The sequence below is a fragment of the Mastomys coucha genome, unplaced genomic scaffold (assembly GCF_008632895.1).
Source record: "Mastomys coucha isolate ucsf_1 unplaced genomic scaffold, UCSF_Mcou_1 pScaffold5, whole genome shotgun sequence".
NCBI classification, from domain to species: domain Eukaryota; kingdom Metazoa; phylum Chordata; class Mammalia; order Rodentia; family Muridae; genus Mastomys; species Mastomys coucha.
The window spans coordinates 55,404,862-55,424,691 of record NW_022196911.1 but is presented as its reverse complement, the minus strand read 5'-3'; the positions used below and the strand labels follow the sequence as shown (position 1 = coordinate 55,424,691).

At 53.8% G+C, this 19,830-nt stretch overlaps 1 protein-coding gene across 14 annotated transcripts in view; it reads right to left on the bottom strand.

The window, feature by feature from the left end:
* Positions 1–259: 259 nt before the first annotated feature.
* The window catches only part of Rai1 (retinoic acid induced 1), a 95,231-nt gene continuing 75,660 nt past the window's right edge, over positions 260–19,830 (bottom strand). For 12 of the 14 annotated variants that reach the window (XM_031352304.1, XM_031352302.1, XM_031352307.1 and 9 more), the window contains 4 exons: positions 9,126–14,655; positions 5,718–5,811; positions 1,611–1,660; positions 260–1,417 (listed from right to left, as the gene is read on the bottom strand). In XM_031352304.1, the coding sequence (XP_031208164.1) occupies positions 1,403–1,417; positions 1,611–1,660; positions 5,718–5,811; positions 9,126–14,639 (5,673 nt within the window). In that variant the 5' untranslated portion in view covers positions 14,640–14,655 and the 3' untranslated portion in view covers positions 260–1,402. Of the gene's footprint in view, positions 1,418–1,610; positions 1,661–5,717; positions 5,812–9,125; positions 14,656–17,911; positions 18,391–18,985; positions 19,063–19,830 lie in introns of those variants that run through there. The other 2 variants (XM_031352314.1, XM_031352312.1) reach the window with 2 other exon arrangements.

The window sequence follows — 19,830 nt, the reverse complement described above, 5'->3', positions numbered from 1 at the left end:
CTTGAGGGCCTTGATGGTCTCATTTGTTTCCAGCCCTCCACCAGGGTAATGACATCCCTGTATATCTGGAAACAGATACACACACACACACACACACACACACACACACAGAGTTCTCTAGTCATCTCTGTACACCGGCATACATGAGGGATCATGGTCTACTGATGAGCAGACTCTGGGATCCCTGTTTGTGTCCCCTGACCCCTTCTCTCTGCTCCCAACCCTTAGGTAATCAGGTCAGCATCCACAGGCTGCAAACTTCCAAAACAATCGTGGTATCTTTATTGACTTTTTTTTTTTCTGAATGCAATGACTGTTTTTTTTTTTTTAACTCTTAAGGAAAATAAACATCTTTTAGAAACAGCTCGATACACACAATCTTCAGTGTGAAGCAATATACTAATAAGAACACTAGTTGTCTTAACATTTACAGTCTTCATATATATTATATATATGTATATGTATACATATATATACACTATATAACGAGGCCAGATATAATACACACGTTTACCATTTTACAGTCATATGTACAGAAAGTTGCAGGGGAAAGGGGCTGCATCAGGCCTATTGAAGCGTGGACAGAGCTGAGAACACAAACGGACAGGTGGGGGCTGGCCGTGGTGGTGATGGTGGTAGCTGCTCGGGGATGGGGCAACACTTCAGCCCCGACCCCGGTCAAGGCCAGGTTAGGGCTCTGTGCTGTGCAGCACACGACACACAGCAGCGACACACAGAAGCGAGCATGTTCCCAACATATATACATTCTATGTGACATATATATAGAGGGGTACACAGGTTTGTACACGAATCTAGCACTGTCTCCACCCATGAGCCGAGTAAGCTGAGTGGCAGTCCCTGAATCCCATGTTGGTGTTTTGTCTGGGACAGCTGCACATCTGCTAGAGGGGAGCCAGGCCCAGTCTCCTCAGGCTTCCAGACTGGGTTCCAACAGTAGGGTGGAAGACCGGAAAGGGGACAAACAGAAGCCACAGGGCACCACCCCAGGCCAGCCCTTATCAGGGATAGAATGGCCTGAGCCCAGGCCTGCCACGATCCTGGGCAGATCCATGCCAAGTGCTGGGCCGTGGTCCCCACTGCTGGGCCTCTAAGGAAGGCTTGGGTCTGCCCCACGTCGTCCACTGAGCCAGCAGCCTCTTCCCAGGGGCACAGCTTGCATGCCACGTCTTTTTCAGAACTTGCAGGGGACTTGCACCCCACCCAAGACCTTGTGCCCTGGGTCTGGCCACTCCCTGGCCTGCCTTTGCCAAGCCTGGCCCCGGTTTTCTTCGCAACCTAGGCCTCACGCCAGCGCCCAAGGCAGCCGGAACCTAGACCTGGGATGGGATCAAGGACCGGCTGTGGGCGCAGCTCCTCTTCCTCGGAGTCTCGGCCACACGGATTACAACGGCAGCCTCTGTAGGAGGGACAGCCGTTACTGTTATCGCCAGCAGCTGCCACCCTGCCCTTCCACAAGAACCCTGCAATCACCCTAGACTGTGGCAAAGTAACTTTAGGACCCGGCCTGTGCTCCTCCCTACCCTCTGGCAGGGCAGGGAGAAACTGGGCTGGGTAGGAAACACTTTCTCTGGGGGAGCCTGTTCACCTACCTTATGTTTGGGGCACTTCAAAGTAAAATTCTCCTCAATGAACGTGCAACCTGTTAGCAAAGGAAAGTTTCTGTGGTGATACAGGGTAGGCTGTGCCAGTGTTAATTCTGAGTACCCAGTTCCTTGCTCAGAACCCTCATTAGTCCAAACTCCCCCCAGAGGTGCAGCCCCTCTGCCTCTACCCCATTATTTACCTTCCTGCCTTCTACCCCTTGGCCACCACTACACAGCCCCCAAAGCAGAAGGAATGCTTATTCCCAGACATGCCCACTCCTGTCCCAGCCTCCTGCACAATGCCCAGGAGAGGCCCACCCTCAGAAAGCACCCACGATTGCTTGGGTGCCTGACAACTGCAGAGTGGAGTTTCAGGTCTTGGCTGGAATGTCAGCTACTGAATCTCAGCCTCAATATTATAGATTAGTCACAATGTCACCTACTGTGTGCTGTCATGATCCTTCTTCACGCTCAGAGGTAATGTTCCACACGGAAGAGCTTATTCTTAAGAGACAGCAGTAGGAGGTTACAAGGTCCAGGTCTAGATGAATCCCCCCAGATGCCCAGAAAGGATGGCTAAGCAAGCCAGTCGTTATGCCTACCCAGGACAGTGTGCTGCTATCATGAGACCTTGCCAGCTGCCATTAGAACACCTAGCCATCATCCTCTGGGTGTTCCCTCCACCTACAGGCCTTCCTGGGCCCATCTTTGCTCCCTTCTCTGCCACTGACCAGGGGCTCACCTTCCCAGACATCGTCTTTCATCTCACACTAGGGATGGTGCAGAAACTGTCTGTGTATTCTTCCCTCTTCTCCACCCAGAGGAGAGGTTGTCTTCTAGGGCCAACTGCTGGAGGTAGGTGCACTCAGGCACACACATTTGGGTCTGGAGCTACACTGGACCTAGGTTCCTAAACGGGTGCTTGCTAACAGTAAAGGGTTGTTGCTACTTCCCAGTCAGCTCAGCCACCAATCACCTAGCAGTTGAGAGCAGGAACTGGGGCAGGGGATAGCTTTGGGACTGAATACAGATGTTCAAACTGGACCCTGTGCTATAGCTGCTATGCTCTTGGAAGTGAAAAGCAGAAGGGGATTTCCAGCTGTTTCTAGCAGCCTAGCAGCTTAGGAGCCTAGGAGTGGCTGGCCCGGTGTGGCATATTAATCCTGTACTCCTGGCCACTGCTGTTTCCAGGGCTCCACCTCCATGACAGCTGTTCAGAGCCCCCACCCCACCCCCAAACCCCACTGCCGAGGTCAAGAGCCCAATGGCAAATGCTCCCTCCTAACATGCCCCACCCTTAGCTCTGTAATCCCCACCTACCCTTTGAACTTGAGCTACACAGATGACCCACCTTTGGCCAACAAATCACAGGCTAGTCTTGCTACTTGTTACAGGGCCCTGCTGCTGTCAGGGGATGTGCTAGGCCAACCACCCGAAGCAGACAGCACTGGCCCAGAAGGTATTAAGAAGCCACCAAACTGGGTATGGAAGGGTCAGGAGCTTGACCCTGCTACTAAATGCTCAATCTTCCCATGTCAGCCCCACCCAGATCAACATCATAAATTGAGGAGACCAGGAGCTCCATGCCTGCTCTCACTGCTCTAAGGAAGGCCTGTGAATTCTGCCCAGCAGTCTCTAGAATGTATGGTTCCACCTTTACCAGACAATCGTCCTCTCCTCCTGGGACTCCTGGATAGCTCATCAGTCTATCACTCCGATGTCTTATTCCCCCACGCCGCAGATTTCCTGTTAAGTGTTCAAGGTCTGGTCTGCAGTCCTGTACTAACTAGCCATGGCTTAACAAATCTGATATTTGGGGCCTGGCTCCAATGTCACCTGTCTGGAAGCCTCCCCAGATTCGTCCCAGCTCAGACAGAATGGCTTTCTTTATAAGCACGGTATCTTCTGATCTGATGTGAATACTGTTCATTGTCAGCTAGAAAGAATTTAAAATAACCTGGAAAATGGGCCTCTGGGAATGCCTGTGAGGGATTATCATTTTAAAAATTTTACATTTATGGTTGTTTTTTACTACAATGTAGGTCTATATATCATGTGTGCCTGATGCCAGTGGAGGCCAAAAAAAGGACATCAGATGTCCTGGGCCTGGAGTTTTAGATGGTTATAAAGCCATCACCATGTGGGTGCTGAAATCAAACCCAAGTGCTCCTGCAGAGCAGCTGGTGCACCTGGCTGCTGAGCCACCTCCCCAGCCCCATGAGGGAGTACCTTGGTGAGGTTAATTGCAGTGGGATCTGTTGTTCTCTGCTGCTACTTTTTTTTAAGTTATTGCTATTATTTGGGGGCAGGAATATGTAGTCTTCCTAGCCTAGAATTCATTCTGTAGTCCATGCTGGCCTTGAACTCATAGAGATCTGTTTGCCTGTGCCTTCCAAGTGCTGGGATGAAAGGCATGTGCTACCACGCCTGGCCCAAGTCTTATTTTTAAAATATGTGTATATACGTATGGCTGAGTATGTACTTGTGCACATGAATGCAGTACCTACAGAAGCCAGAAGAGGGTATCAGACCCACTGGAGCTGGATTTGTAGGCAACCACCATGTGGGCGCTGGGAACTGTACTTGGAACCTCTGTAAGAACTCCCAACTGCCCAACCATCTGAGCTATATAGCCCTGGCTGGCCTGGAACTTCCTATGTAGACCAGGTTGGCTTCAAATTCAAAAGACATTTGCCTGCCTCTGTCTTTCAAGAGTCCCACCATGCTTGGCCCTTCTCTGCTTCTTTACTGATGTAGTATGACCAGCTCCCTTAAGTGCCTTTTGCTATGACTTCTCTACTATGATGACTTGGGACTTGGAACTGTGAGCCATAATAAATTTTCCCTTCCCTAAGTTGCTTTTGTCAATATTTTCTCACAGCAACAGAGAAGTCACCAGACATCTAGTCTATTAATGTAGCAGACATGGCTGTCCTGGCAGCCAGTCCCCTTCAGATTGAGCCCCTGGGGAAGCTGGAGCAGGCGAGAACACAGAAAGCCCCAGACTTTGGTTGAGGTAGGCTTTGGCTGAGGTAGGTTGGATGGGGAGTGAGCCCATGCACTTAAGTTAAGTCCATGCTGTACACAGGCCACCACACTGCTGGGGGCAGAGCCCGTGAGAACCCCAGTCCAGTACCCGCCACCATCCCTTCCTAGTGAGTGTTAGCAGCTCAGTCCTATCAAGACCACTTGGCTGCAGCTGATGCTGGCTCAGGATCCAGAAGGGAGAAAGGGCGCTACTGACTGCTCAGGCTGGGATAAGTGACCAGGCCAGAGCTGGGAGGGACAGACAAAGGGTGAGGCTGAGGCTGCACCTTCTGGATAGTATTAATTTACCCTGATGCTGCTCCACTGAAGAGCGGCTCACAGTCCAGCTCTGTGGATGGGGCCTAAGTATAGAGACTGCACGACAGGCATGGGAAGAAGAGCCACCAGGGCTGAACCAGGATGAGAGTGGTGTCATTATCCCCAGTACGTAGGCGCTTTCTTTATAGTCAAGTACTTGAGGTCCCTACTGGATGGGTTAAGGCTGAGCTTCTGGATCCTGTGGCCCACAGTGAGTAAGTAGGAATGAAGCTGGCCGGCCCGAGGGGCCTGTCAGAGACCACATAGACCTGCTCCACTTTACACGCCAGCTGGTCTGTCTCCACTTTAACCCTAATTCCCCTACTTTTATTTTTCTGTAGCAAGTGCTGGGGATGGTGTCCTGAACTTGGGCAGTGTGGTTGCTATGGAGATATCCTGTGTGGAGCACAGGATGCTTGCCCACAAACAATGCACACTGAGCCACACTTTGCCCCTCATTTGGTTTCAGTCAGTGTCTAACCTCTTTCTCTGTTGTGTACTCCTATTCATCCTTAAAAGCCCATGCCATTCCATGTCCCTTTCTGAGAGCTCCTTGCTCAGATCTCTTTTCTATCATTTATATATGTCTCCCCCTCAGAGCTCTGGGAAGTCCTCAAAACCAGCTAAGTAGGGACCGACCCACCCATCTCCACAGCCAAACGCAGGCAGAGGTGAGGAGAACAAGAGATAAGAGTTGCTGGTATGCCCTGAATCACATGGGATCTGGGTTGAAATAGCTGTCTCCAGGCCTCGAGAACCAGCTCTTACCTGTGTCATTGGCACATGGGTAGTGGTAGGTATGGATGCATCCTTTATAGGAGCACGAGATGGTCGCTCCGGCTTCATGACAGCTGGTACATGGCTGAAGAGAGAGGAAGGCAAGTGAGTCCTTGTGTGTTCCACAGGCCCAGCAGCACTTCTGCCAGGATGGCACAGCAATGTGGCATGGAGGGATATGCCCTCAAGGGCTGGCCCTCTGCCACCTCCTGGGCTGGCACATTGCATGGGGGACCCTTTTGGGCTAATGGTGCTAGTCACCACAGTGGCCACGGCTGGCAGCCACCATCTGTCAGGTGCTGCTTATGTGCTGGCTCTGGTGTGTCCACAGCAACTGGCTCCTTCTAGCCAGTCACAAGGGGTGTGGCTTTCACTGTCCTCTACTTTCCAGATGGTGAAACAGGCTCCTTTCATGTGAGAGCAGGCAAGAAACACTCTACCCAAATGGCAGCAGATGCATAGAAATGAGCTGGGGGAAGAATTGACATATGACCCCCCCAAGAGGCTGATCTCAAGTGGATCTGATGACCCTCCCGTCCCTGACTTTTGCTGGGCTCAGAAGTAGGACATGGCTAGGACAAGACAAAGAAGTCTAATGGAGATGCGACGCCAAACCTTGGCACAGGGAAAGATAAAGGTGGGCCTTGGCCATCCCATTCCCAAGCCTGTCATCACAGTGGGCAGTGAGGTAGGAGGGAAGCAGAGGACACAGTAGGCTCAGAGGCTGAGCACTGCAGTAATAGTGCACTTGGTGCCAGGCATGGCTGGAAGTCCCAGCACACAATGAACTTCTCTAGGCCTGAGAAAACCAAGCTGGGAACAACCAATGAGCTCAAATGTCCAGGCAGATCCTGAGCTGTAGCCCAGCAGGCCCAGGCTGCCTGGACAGGGTAGGTTCTGTTGTAACTCTCTATGGCTGGAGTGGCCAGCAGGGAGGGGTGGCACAAGAGGAAGACAGTAAAGGTCTGGGTAAGCCACCAAAGGATCTAGAGCTCCAGCCCAGCTCTTAAGGTGTCAAAGGAAGCACAGCCCTTGGGAGCGCTGCAAGACTCTTATGGCACCCCTGTGGCTGAGTCCCAAGCAACTCCTGAGGCAGGGCTCTGCTCATTGCAGACATCAAGAGATTAAGGCACAGAAATGAAGACTATTGTCTTGCCCCCCGTTTCCTTACAGGGGGCACAGCTGATGAACTGTGCCCCACTTCTTGGCCCAGGCACCCACACTAGAGGCTACCAGTCCCCTGAGGGCGATTTAGCTCAGCGCCGGCCCTCCCCCCAACCCCGAAAATGAGGACACAGCCTAGAGATGTGGGCAGCCTGAGTGGCTGAAGACTGGGAAGTGTTGTGAGGCAGCAGGGACTATGGATGACAAGGGAAGACCAAAGGCCTGGCTAGTACACTGTGTGGGTGCTGGCATTCCGGGGCTTACTGGAGACACATTTGAACCAGTATCTGCCTGGTTCCTAGAGGGTAGTGCCAAGCCACTGAGGCAGAAAGCAATGGACTGAACTAGAACCCATTCTCCAGGGACCCTGGAAAACCCTAGTCTATTTTCTAGCATATTCTAGGTGACCATGTCATGAGCCTGTGGCTATGGGGTACAACCTGTCAGCGGTTCCAGCTGCCAGCCAAGACCACCTCTGGCAGGGAAGAGCCTTCACTATGCAGGCGACCCTTGTCCAGTGAGGACCTCTCTTGGCCTTCCCTGTTACCCTGAGGTGTGGCAGAGTTGACAGGGCTCAGCAGAGTCTCCTTAGCTCAACAAGACATTCTGTGGGTGGCAGCGTGGGGAAGAGGAGGCCGGAGGCACAGGGCTGAGCTAGGGTACAGGGGCCTTTACCAGCACTCACCAACATTTCTCCTTGTTTATGTCAGGTTGGGGACATGAGATGACTTGGTGCCAATCCTGGGCCCCAAAGAAGCCCTGGATGGTGCAGGGCCAGGACAACCAGCTGGACAGGGTTCCATCTAGGCTTGGGTTTTTTTTTTGTTTGTTTTTGTTTTTTTCCTTTTAAAAAAAATGATTTATTTTTTTTTACATGTATTGGTGTAAGTGTCAGATGTCCTGGAACTGGAGTTACAGACAGCTGTGAGCTGCCATGTAGATGCTGGGAATTGAACCTAAGTTCTCTGGAGGAGTAGCTGGTGCTCTTAACTGCTGGGCCATTTCTCTAGCTCCTAGGCTTGTACTTGCTAATGGAGAGATGAGATTATTTTAAGGAAGCCATGGAACCAGTGACAGGCAGGAAAGAGGATGTATAGACCATGTGTGGCTGGTGTCTTGCCTGCTGCATCAACTGGCTGAGGTACTGAAAGTTGTGGTGTCTTGTCTCTTGGGCCCTTCTCACCAAGGTGAGGAGACAACAGGGCCCAGAGATTCTATAGTCGTCACCAGGGGCAGTAAGTACCTGGAGCCTGGGGCCAGGGGCAGCATCCACAGTGGTCCCCAAGGTTAAGGTTGGGGCCTGCCTGGGCAGAATGCTTCTCAAGAGCTGGGACAGTAAAGTATGGGGAAGAGAGGGGCACTGGACAGCCAGGGTCCTCTGGGCTCAGCTGCCCACAATGTGCTGAAGGAAGGGGAAGAGGGCAGGCCAACAGAACTAGCATGGCCACCCAGCAAGAGCCAGTGTAGAGGAGTGGGCCTGGAGCCTCACTGCCCAGGAACCAGGATGGAATCTGCAGAATAAGCCCCTTGGTGCTCTGGGGCCAAAACCTCAGGGAGCACGGGCTCTGAAGTGCCCTCTGCCAGTCCCCTTGGCCTGAGGAATCTTAGCTGCAGCCACGGCTCAGAATGCTCTCTCCTTCCCAGACCTGTGATCCCAGATATAGCCTTAAAGATCAATAGGTGTTAATGTGCTAGGTCCTATGACCTTGCCCCACAGGAGGCAGGGGCAAGGGTGAAGGGGCAGTGCATTGTGCTGCAGTCCAAAGTTCTCTGAAGGGATGACTTAAAATTGGAGGTCTGTGCTTCAGGGCTTCTGTGGCCAGGTAAGCCAGGGTTGCCCAGGACCAGTGTCTCATGCTTTAGCCACACGATGTTTAGAAGCTATCCCCTATGTCCCACTTCAAGGGGTGACCAGGGCATCTTGGCATTCAACTCTGGAAGGACTCTGTCTTGCCAGGACCCAGCAGCTCCGGTTTGGGGTAGTATGTGTGAGCAGTGGGCTCAGTGGAACATAGAAACTGTAGCACATACCCTGGGGCAAGATGGATGATGTATTCTGCTGTAGCCCCAAGTGTGCTTCAACTTGTCTCCATATTCCCCCAAGGGACTCCAGGGCTGCAGGCTGTACTCTGGCTATGGGCATAAGTAACCCACAGTAAAGCCCTGGAGACACTTCTGCCAGCCTGTTGGTACTTCAAAATCCCCTACCCCACCCTAGCTGGTCTAGCTTCTTACCATGTCCACAGCTACCTTCATGGCCTCCTGGAGCCCAAAGAGTTTCCCGGCCACCAGGTACACCCCGCTGGTCCACACAGCACAGGCCTCATGCACCCAGTGTTCCTGGGTGTCCCCACCAGGTTCTGTAGGGGCCTCTTTGCTGCATTCATGTTTGCGGCTCTTGTCAGCTGGGGCCACCTCCTCACCCCCGTCCCCCTGACCGTCACAGCAATAGCAACTCTGCAGCCGCCGTGACAGGCCCCGGGCACTGGTGCGCAGGGAGCCCTGCTTGGCAGGGTCAGCTGGGCCATCAGGCCTGGAAAGTCTCCCCAGGGTTGTGGTGGTAGTGATGGTGGTTGTGGTAGGGGTGGCAGCCGTAGTGCTGGCTGAACATTCCAGGCCTTTGAGTGTTCTCTCGAGAGGCAGAGAGGCCTCCTCCAAGGTGCCCTCCAACCGCACCTTCTCCTTGAGTTTTGGCTTCTTTTTTGGGAGGCAGTGTTCAGGGTAGTAGGGGCCACAGAGGTCCCCAAGGTCCTTGAAATTGGCTGGGTTTTGGCAGAGGCAGCAGACAAGGCAAGAGGTACTTAGGGCCTTGGACACCACAGGCCCCAGATGCATGGTGGAGGAGAGGGGCAGGGAGGGCCTCGGCTGCAGCACAGAGCCTCCAGGGAATGTGATCAGAGAAGCCCCAGCTGGTTCTAAGGAGGAGGAGGAGGTGGAGGAGGAGGCAACAGAGGAGGATGGCTTCCAGTGAGGTTTCGGCTCATCCCCTGGGGAGTTGACAACAGTGCATATGGTGGTGTACGCATCTCGCTTCTCCACCCGCACAAAGGGCGAGAAGGCTGGGGTGCGGCTGTCTGCCCTCAGCCTCTTGCAAGAGGAAATGTATTTGAGTCGGATTTCAGGCTCTGCAGGATCCAGGGGCAGTACCTGCTGCTGCCTTCTCCGAGTGGCACGTCCTTTACAGGGAGAAGCATGGGTGGTCTTTCCCCGGCCACGGCTGAGGCGCTTCCGCTTTGAATAGCTGCTAGAGCTGGCTTGGCCCGGCTGCTTCTGTACCCGAGTCTGGGGCTGGCAGGGCCGGCCTTCGGGAGGCTGGGAGGCCAGTCCCAGCTCCTCTGTCTTTGGCTTCTTGCCTCCTGCACTGGAGTTGTCCTCACCTCCGCCCTGAGTGCTGCTGGCCCTGTCATGGGGAGCAAGGAGCAGAGCCTGGCCGGGACAGGGCCGCTTCTCCAATGGGCCTTTGGAGGGTCCCAAGGCCCCAGTCCTGCCTTTCCGGCTCCTTTTCTTCGGTGCCCGGGCAGTCCCTAGGGATGGCAGGGTCTCTGGGGACATGAAGGCCTCAGCTTTGGGGCAGTCAGCAACAGAGGACAGCTTCTTACTATTCAAGAGTTTACCTTTTAGGGACCTGCTGGCTGGGTTTCTGCACAATGGGTCAGCTCCTGAAGCTGCTGGTAGCGTTTGTCCTGTACCCATTCCTCCTAAACCCTCTTCTGCCCCAGCTGGACTGCCCCCTGAACGTTTCTCAGGTAGGGCTGGGCTCCGGGGTGTCCCAGGAGGGGCCCCTGCCACTCTACATGCAAGTTTCTTGAGACCAGGTGAGGTGATCTTCTGCACTATGGCCTCCAGCTTGAGGCCGCGGCCTTTTCGAGGCGGCAGCACCTTGGTCCTCACAGCACTGGGCAGGGATGATTGTGTAGCCAACCCCATGCATGCAGCAGGTGGCTCTAAGGGTGGGGGTGGGGGTGGCTCTCCACTGCCCCTGGGTCTAGCCCTCTGAGGTGAGGCCATCCTCCTTAAGAGGCCAGGGGAGCTCTCAGCCCTCTCCTCCCTCACATCTCCCCCACTTCCATTGTTGCTTCGCAGGATGAGGCTCCGCTTTTTGGTGGGGACCGGTGCGATGAAAGCCGACTTCCTTTTGAGTGAGTGTAGAGGCCTATCTGAAAGCTTGCTCCCTGTACCAGGCTTGGGTACTTTGACCCGCTGGCTCATCCGCCCTTCCTTCTGGGGCCCACTGGAGACCTTGAATGGAGTGGGTAAGTGGTTGTTAGCAGGGAGCTTCTTGGTGGCACGACAGTCTGGGATCCTGCTATCTGAGGGCCGCCGCCGCTTGGCATGGAAGACCTGCTGGGGTTTGGTGCGAGACCGGAGGACCATGGAACGCTGGTCCTTGCCAGGCATGCTGGGAGAGTCTGGCTCCTTGGTTTTGGAGCCCATGGGGCTGCTCTCTGAGGCAACGGGCAGGGCAGCAGGGTTGCTGGGGCTGGATGCAGCCTTGGGGGATGGTTTTCCTACCCGCTTGCCAGACTTGAAGGCAGCTCGCTGTTTACCTCCCAGTTTGTCAGGAGGTGTGGGGGTGGTAGTCAGGCCTGGAGGTCCAGGAGTCTGGGGCTCACTCAGAGCTGTAAGAGAGCGGGTGCACATTCTGGGGAGCCCTTCTGACAGCCCCCGGCCTGGGGCTCCAGCCCCTTCTGCCTGTCCCTGTGGGGGCCCAGTGCAGGACTCTGGGAGCACGAGGTCTTTGGGAAGTGCTGGCACCCTGCACGGAGAGTCTTCAGCCTCAGGCAGCCCCCGGTGTACTCGCCGGCTCCGTAAACTTTTACCCCGTGGCACAGGCTCTTTCTTAGCAATGGGCACCTCAGGTACAGCAGGCTTGTTAGGCTTTGGGGCCAAGGAGCCTTGTGAAGTGCCAGAACTACCTGGAGCTCTCTCCATCTCTTGCCCTTCTTCTCCTGGTTTCATATGTGACAGAGAAGATTCAAACCAGCTCTGGACCTTTGACTCGGCACCCACAGAGGGGCCCAGTAGGACAGCAGGCTCCCCAGAGAGGTGACATGGAGAGACCCAGCCAGCCTTGGCATCTAGCACCTCCTCTGCTTCCTCCTTGGTGCAGATCAGTGGGGCCTTGGGGGACAATGGGTCCTGCAGGCTGGGCCTCTGCTCAGGGCTCCCCAGCAGTTCACACAGAGAAGAGTACTCCTCTTCAGCTTCCAGGTCCTCCTTCCTGCCAGGGGGCGGCAACAGTGGCAGGTCCCCAAAGTCAGTGGAGGAGCAGCAGTGCCGGCTCTCCTCCAGCCACTGGTCAGCCTTGCCCACCTCGGGGCACTGCAGCAACCCACCTACTTCCTCTTTTACCCCCTCTGCCTCCTGCCGCTTGAAATCCCCAGACAGTGCAGCTGCTGGCTTCCCAATGGCATGCTCTTCCTGGAAGCCCATGCAGGCAGAGGTCTCGTGTACATCTGGCTTGCCCACGCTATCCGAGGCTTTTGCACCCTGCTCCAAGCCCTTGGGAAGCTCACCAGGGTGGAGGCCCCAACGAGGACAAGCATCACCCAGGTTTTCCTCTGGCCAGGCAAAGGGGTTGGCACCATCCACTGAGCTGGCAGTGGGTGTATCTGGAAAGCAGTCAAACGCTGCTGCAGTGGGGTCAGGAGTGGCAGTACCAAGCAAAGGCTTGGTGCCAAAGGACAGGGGGCTGGTTGTTTTCTTCGGGTCAGTGGTGGCAAAGGCCACAGAAGGGTCTTCAAACAGCCCCGGACTGAAGTCCTTGGTGCTGCCACCCTTGTCCAGCTGCAAGGGCTCAGGTAGGGTCTCTGGCTCCCCTGGCTGTGACCATGAAGTCTTGGCCACAGTGTCCAGGCAGGTGCCATGGTTCTCCAGTGAGAAGGGTGGCTTGCCATTGTCCTTGGGCAGGCTGGAAGCCTCAGCCCAGGCCTTGTCCGCCTTCTCAACAATGGCTTCCTGTAGTCCCAGGATCTCAGAGGCCAGATCTTCCTGTGCCAGGGCACTGAGCAGCAGCCTCGGGCAGTCCCGCTCGCCTGCCACAAATTTAGAGAAGCTGTCCAGTGGCAGAGTACTGTGCAGGCTCTGGAAAGAGTCGTCAGACTTAGTGGACATGTCATCAGGTGAGGTCACAGAACAGGTGGACACAGACTCCGGCTTAGCCTTAGAGTTGCTGTTGACCCTGGCAGGGCTGCTCCGGGCCTGGCTGCAATAGAGAAAGCTGCGCTCTAGCGGGTCCTCAGAGCCACTCAGGTAGTCAGCATCTTGTGGCTCAGCATGAGTGGACTGTGGTGTGCTGCTTGGCGGCTCAGACAGCGGTGTGCCTGCTGGCTCAGCTGAGTAGCCACTGCCCTCAGGGCTACAGTGCTGGCTTTTGTGCTGCTCTGGAGTCCTGGACACAAGGCTCTTGACCCCCTTCTTCTGTGGCATGGCGGCTTTGGACAGCAAGAGCTGCTGCACAGTGTTGGAGATGTTTTCCACCTGGGAGGTGAGCGCTGTGAGACTCTGCAGGCTGAGATCTGACAGCAAGTTGTCAGGGAGCTTCTCCTTCTGCAGGGGCTTGCAGTTGCTGACCTGGGGGTCCACAGAACTGGCAGCATCTGTTGGGGATGGGTTGAGCAGGGGCATAAAGTGGCTGTGGTCAGTGATGCCTGTGGGGAAGGCCCCAGTACTAAGCGGCTGCTGGCTATAGGGGAAGTTCTCCAGATTGGGCATCAGGGGTGACGGGGTGGAGCTATAAGAAGGGGAGCGACCCACAGACCGTGCAGGGGAGTGGCTGGAGCTCGGGCTGAAGGTCTGGTAATACTGTTCTGGAGTCCTGACAGCTGTGTCCGGCGGACAGTAGCCCTGGCCTTGCTGTCCATAGTGTTGGTACTTGGCGAGGTTCTGGTAGTGGAGTGTTTCCTGGGTGTGGTGCCGGCCTTGAAGTGCTTGCTGCTGCTGCTCATAGCTAAGGCGGCCCGGCTGGTAAGCGTGAAGATTCTGGACCCGTTGCCCTGGAGCCAGGCTCGCATTGGCACTCATCGGCCTGTCATGAGGCTGGGCAGATGGTGCTGTGCAGCTCTTGTATGAGTGGGCCCCCTGCCCGCCACCCTGCACTGTTGGGGCATAAGTGGAGGAGGTAGGGAAGGACTGGGAATGCTGGGGAAAGTGGCTGCCCTGGGGGAAGGGCAGAGGGGAGGCAAGGTCATTCTGTGGTTTCTGCCTTTGGAGTTTGGGGTAAGCCAGGGACTGCTGAGGCTGTGGTGGTGGGACATGCAGGCTGTGAGTCCGGAAGGGAAGCTGGGGGCCCTGCTCAGGGTACTGCCTGTTTGGAGGCACCACTGTCTTCTTCATCAAGTTCTCCTCATATTTGCTCACTGGCCCTGGCAGAGGCTGTGGCTGAGGAGGTGGTGGCTGTGGGCCCCCCCAGGTCTGAAGACCCTCCTCGCTGGAGTAGCGCCCTGGGTAGGGGCTGCTGTCTTGAACATAGGTGGAGAAAGCTGGTCTCCCCTGCAGGGATTTGCTGCCTCGGTGGTACTTGTCTGCAGGTGCTGTGGCCACTGTGCCAGAAGGTGTACCAGTGCCACCCTCATAGCCTGTATAGGGCTGAGGGCTGTAATAGTCCTTGGCCAGCAGCCGCTGCCGATCACAGCTTAGCCCAGCCTGACCCGGCTGCCTGTAGTTCTCCAGGCGCGATGTCTCCTGTGAGGTTTGTGGGTAGTTTTGCTGTTTGCCATGGAAACCACACCTTTCTCGAAAAGACTGCATGACTCGGGCTGGTTATCTGTGAAGAAAAAGGATGGTGCAGAGGGAAAACAATTCAGATGGGCCGCGGTTTGCTCTCTGCCTCAGCCAGCATCCCTCCCCTTTACCTTCCCACCAGCTGTGCACATACTGACAACCTCTGGGGCTGAGAGGTGTGCTCTGAAATCCTGTTTCCACGGTGAGCTCCCACTGAAATAGATAGTCCAAACAGGCCTCGCAGACAAGTCACAATGAATGGCTTACTCCAGGCCCCTCTTGACAGAGCCTCCTCTCTATCAGCTTGTCTGTACTACCACGCCCAGCCCTTGTAGACAGCTCGAAATCATTTAGCAGAGCAATTCCACTGTTCCCTGGGGCCCTGCTGGATCCCATCATCTTAGTCTTTGTGTAACCGTACTTAACCATGACTCAGCCACACTGGGTACCCACGAGGACCCCCTCCCCAACTGGGGAGATGCTGCTTTCCAGGCCTGCTGTAACCGCACATACAGGAATCCACACATGTACATGCACGCTCACACACACCTCCCCTGCAGTGCCATCTGGACTCTGTCCCTTCTGGCAGATGTTGACTGGGGGCTGCTAGGCCAACTGTCCACATAAAGCATCCCTCCATGGACTCCTGGGAATGAGGGATGGCAGCACCTGCCTCCTGTTCTTGGTATCATAGGTGCATAAACAGATTATGTAGTCCAGAATGTGGGGATGAATACTAACAGGGGACAAAGACACAGTCCCCTGGCCACTGGAGAGCACACTGCCCTTCGTCTTCTCTGTCCCTCCCTGCTGAGCAACTCCCAATTTCCCCAGGTCAGGGATGGTGCAGACAGCACCGATATGGGAGACAGGGGCAGGTAGACCAGGGGCTTAGAGTCACAACCCAGGCTTGTGCATCTCTGCTAGTTTCCTTCAACTGATCGGCTTTGGTTACCCCAAAAAATCCTCAGTGGTAAAAAATAGGAATGTCCCCGAGCTTTGGAGAAATCACAAAGAAGGCTGACTATTGGCCCCACATCCCACAGATGCAGGGGTTACCCAGCCACCACACAGGCTGGAGACAGGATGTTCAAGCTCTCTGGGTCTGAGTAGCCCAAGCCCCTAGGAGGGAACTGGGACTTTTCAGTTCTTGTCCCAAAGCACACTAAGATGCCATAGACCACAAAGGTTTCAGGGGTTTGGCTGGTTGAGAACTAAGGGGGGAGGAGAGGTAAGTGCCTCACAGAGACAGAGGTGTGAAAGGCAGGGGTGGGAGCTATTGGTAGAGAGCCAGCATCCCTTTAGTCTGGATCCAACAAAGGTGCTTTCCTTCCTTCGTCTGGGTCCATCCAGTTGAACAGGGCATTACCAGGCAACCAGACAGCCTACAGAGCTCAGAGCAGTATGACTGGCCCAGCTGCCCCTAAGACAACGTTCCTCCTTTCCAGATTGTTAAAGCTTCCTGCCTATCCCAACCCCAACTCATTACATGTCTCTAACCCCTCATAGGACAGTGCCCACCTACCCTTTGGATCTATTTCATTCCAGTCCTTGTGGTCTGGATGAAACACCAAGTGGTGCCTGCCATTCCAGAAGGGCTGGAGGCAGGGCAGCTTGGTGCCTCTTGCTCCACCTTCCCAGAGCAGAATACACTCTGGATGCAAGTGGATGCCACTCCTTCTCAGGATGGCTGGTGGGCCATTTCTAAGACCAGGACACAAAATGACAGCTCCCTGCCCTCCCTGGGTGTGTGTTCATAAGCCAAGAACGCACAAACCTGACTGCTCTGAAGGCTACATCTGCCTCCCTCATATATCTGCACAAATTACATTTCGGTTTTTATTAGTCCCAGATCACTCTCATTTCCTGCTGAGTGTCCTGTGGATATCATTAACATTTCTACGGCTGGAGTTGTGAATGTGTGTGTGTGTGTGTGTGTGTCCCTGCAATACATTCCCCAAAATGCAATGCATTATCAGAGACATTATCTAAAGAGGGGAGCCATGAACAGTGTCCCCTCCCCGCCTGCTCTGTCCTTGTCCCATCTAATCAGTCCAGCTGCTGTGCCTTTTAATTTCCCCACACAGGATTACAGGCCGACTTCCCGATGCACACAGGCAGCTGGATGTGGAAAGCATCTATCTCTAAGAAAAGACAGTTCAATTAAAACCTCAGAGGCCCAGTGCCTGTTGGAGGACACAGGCAGAAACATGTGCCCCAGCACCAACCTCCAACCTTGGCAGAGGAAGGAACAGAAACAAAGGCTTGGGCATGGTGGCATCCTAGCTAGCTACAGAGATACTGCTGGCTCTGCCAGGAGAAAATAGGTGCTGCCTCTTTAAGGCTTGCAGTGGGCTCTGTTGTTATTAATTATTGTGATAATGATTATTTTTCAAGAGCACCAGGAAAGGATATGGAAGGGATGAGAAGCAGAGAGTGAAGGACTGGTATGGGCAGCATCAGGAGAGCAGATGGAAGAATGAATTCCCCATAGATGATGGTGACCTTTCAACATGGAAGAAAGAAGAAGCTGAGATGGCTGGAGTGACAGCAGTAAGGTTTGAGAAGGGAACCTTGCCAAGGCTTCCCCTCAACCAGCTTTGTAGAATCTGGCACACAGCTGATGGGACTCCAGAGCAACCCTTGTTGCCCTAGGGACATGAATACTTACTCCACCCTTGTAACCACTGGTTACTCTAGACACTAGATGAAGAGTGTACCAGGCCCAACAAGGCCAGGTCTTCGTGGAATCTGATGGTGCTTGCAATCAGGATGAACTTCCTTTGACATTCCAGCAGCCAAGGATGGCAAGCCATCAACACAGCCATGGAACAGTGCACTGAAGGAATAGTGAGGTTGAGCCTTGGGCACAGTCTCCTCCCAAAGACTGTGTGTGTGTGTGTGTGTGTGTGTGTAAAGGGGGGAGGGGAGGTGGGAAAGGTGCTAGCCACTGGAAAAGACTGGACTGTTTTATCTTGTCCCTTCTATTACTAAAGGTGAGGTTAATAGGGGCAAAGGATTTGCTTGTGACCCTAGCTGAACATCAAAGATCAAACCCCTCTTCTATACCCAACACCAGAAAGTCCCACCCTGAAGAGTGTCTTGGTATGACAACAAGAATGAAGAGCTGAGCTCAGGACAGACAAATATATGCCTATGTGCCATCTAGAGCAGGTCAGACCCTGCCTGCAAGCTTGGCTCTGTATTTCTGTGCTACTAAGGACAAATTCAGGGTCTTTAACTTTGCTAAGCAAGGTCTACCATTGAGCTGTACCCTAGTTCTCAGCAAGCAATCCTACCTGTAGTATCTGGCCAGCCTCTACTGCAGCGTCATTAGTCCTGGAGCCTCATCAGGCCAAGAACTCCCTATCAGTGAGATGGGTATACTGTGGGCCCTGTAGGAATGTTATCCTGAGGGGAAAAGGGTGACAGGTGGAGGGAGAGGTAAAAGAGACACATTCCCTCTTCACTAGCAGCCCCCAGCCACCGGTCCTCCCACCTTCTCATAGTTGTTTATAACCTGACTGGTAGCTTAGGAAAAATTGAAAGTCTAATTCACAAGGCCTGAGCACCAGAAAGGGTGTTGTTTATAGGGCCCAGGAAGCCTGAAAAAAGACAGATGTTCATGGAGCAATGGGTAGGTAGGACCCCAAGGGCCTCCCCATCTGTTATGGATAAACAATAAATATTAAGACTTGGAGGCTGGGAGAGGGCTCAGTAGGAGGGCTTGCTGTACAAGCCTGAGGACTGAGTTTGGAACCCCAGCACCCATGCAAAAAAAAAAAAAAAGCTGGGTAAAGCAGGGTGAGCCTGCAACCCTAGTAACAAGGGCAAGGAGGATGGAGAAGAGGAGGAGAAAACAGGTATTGCCTGATCCTGCAGGCAAGCTAGCCTGGGGGCAGTCAAACTATCTAAGGGGAATGAGACAAAAACTAATCAGCAGAGAAAGGTACCAGAGGCCTCTGTCAGTTTTTAGGGGCTGAGCCTGTCTGGGAAGCAGGGATGAAACCCACAATAACAGTCAGACCCCACTGGCCTTTGAGACTAGGCTAAACTTCTTGGGCTAGGGGCTAGCTAGCATCAGGAAGAGACTGAAGGATCTCCTTAGTGCAAGGTGGTGGTGGTGGTAAGGTAGCTCTACCCCCAAAGCATGGCCTCTCAAAACCACCCCACGTTGGTAACATCTTTTTTACACTACTTTCCCCCCACCCCCCACAGGATCTGGGGTCCTGAGTAGATAGAAGCAGGTGGAGAGATAAGTAGCAGCAGACACAGACAGGGTTGTGGCTCAGACTTTTTAGAAGACTTGCCTAGCATTCGGTCAGGATCTCCATCACTGAAATAGAAAATTAGCAGGACATAGTGGCACAAACCTGTTATGCCAGCATTTGGAATCTGAAGCAAGGGGATCAGATCTCAAGTTCAGGACCAGTCTGGCAGGTCAGTCGTAGAGATCAGTGGAAGAGTATTTGCCTAGCAATCATGAGGCTTTAAATTCAATTCCCAATCACTGCAACAAGCCAGCCTGGGCAACACAAAGAAAAAAAAAACAAAAAACAAAAAACAACCCAGTATCTTTCAGGCTGAATCTGAGTTCTCTAGAGGATGTGTGAGAACTCCAGACTCATCATACTATCATGCTAGGACACTGGAGTGAGATCTAACACCATGTCATTGGCCCTGGTTGTGCCAGTTCTCTCGTAGACACAGCCCTCAGCATCCTTACTAGGTAGGATGTAGTAGGACATAGCGGGGATGCTCTCAGTGGCAGGGCCCACAGTTCAGCTGGCCCTGTGCCCACCTTCAGGCCTGTCTTCTCTGTAGCCACCTCAGTTTCTACTCTTCTTCATTGCTCCTTGTGGCCACTGTGGGTCATTTTATTGACCACTCAACAAAAGGTATCACTGCCTATTTGTCTAAACAAGGAATAAAATAAAGGCCAACTACAACGAAGATAGGCCTTGTCCATCATGTCCAGCTCAGGCTAGCCTGCCCTGATGCCACCCACAGGCAGGGTCTAAAGATCAGGGTCTGGCTAGAGGTAGCTCACAGGGGTTCCCAGGCTGCTTGGGTTGGTTCACACTCCAAACCCCAGCAGTGCCATCCTTATGGAACCCTGAACTCATCAGTACAGCTGTGCCCTCTCTACTCCATGTGTCCAGAAGGACCAGGGCTCCACTTACTTGTGGAAGAAGCAACAAAGAAGTGCCAAACTAGT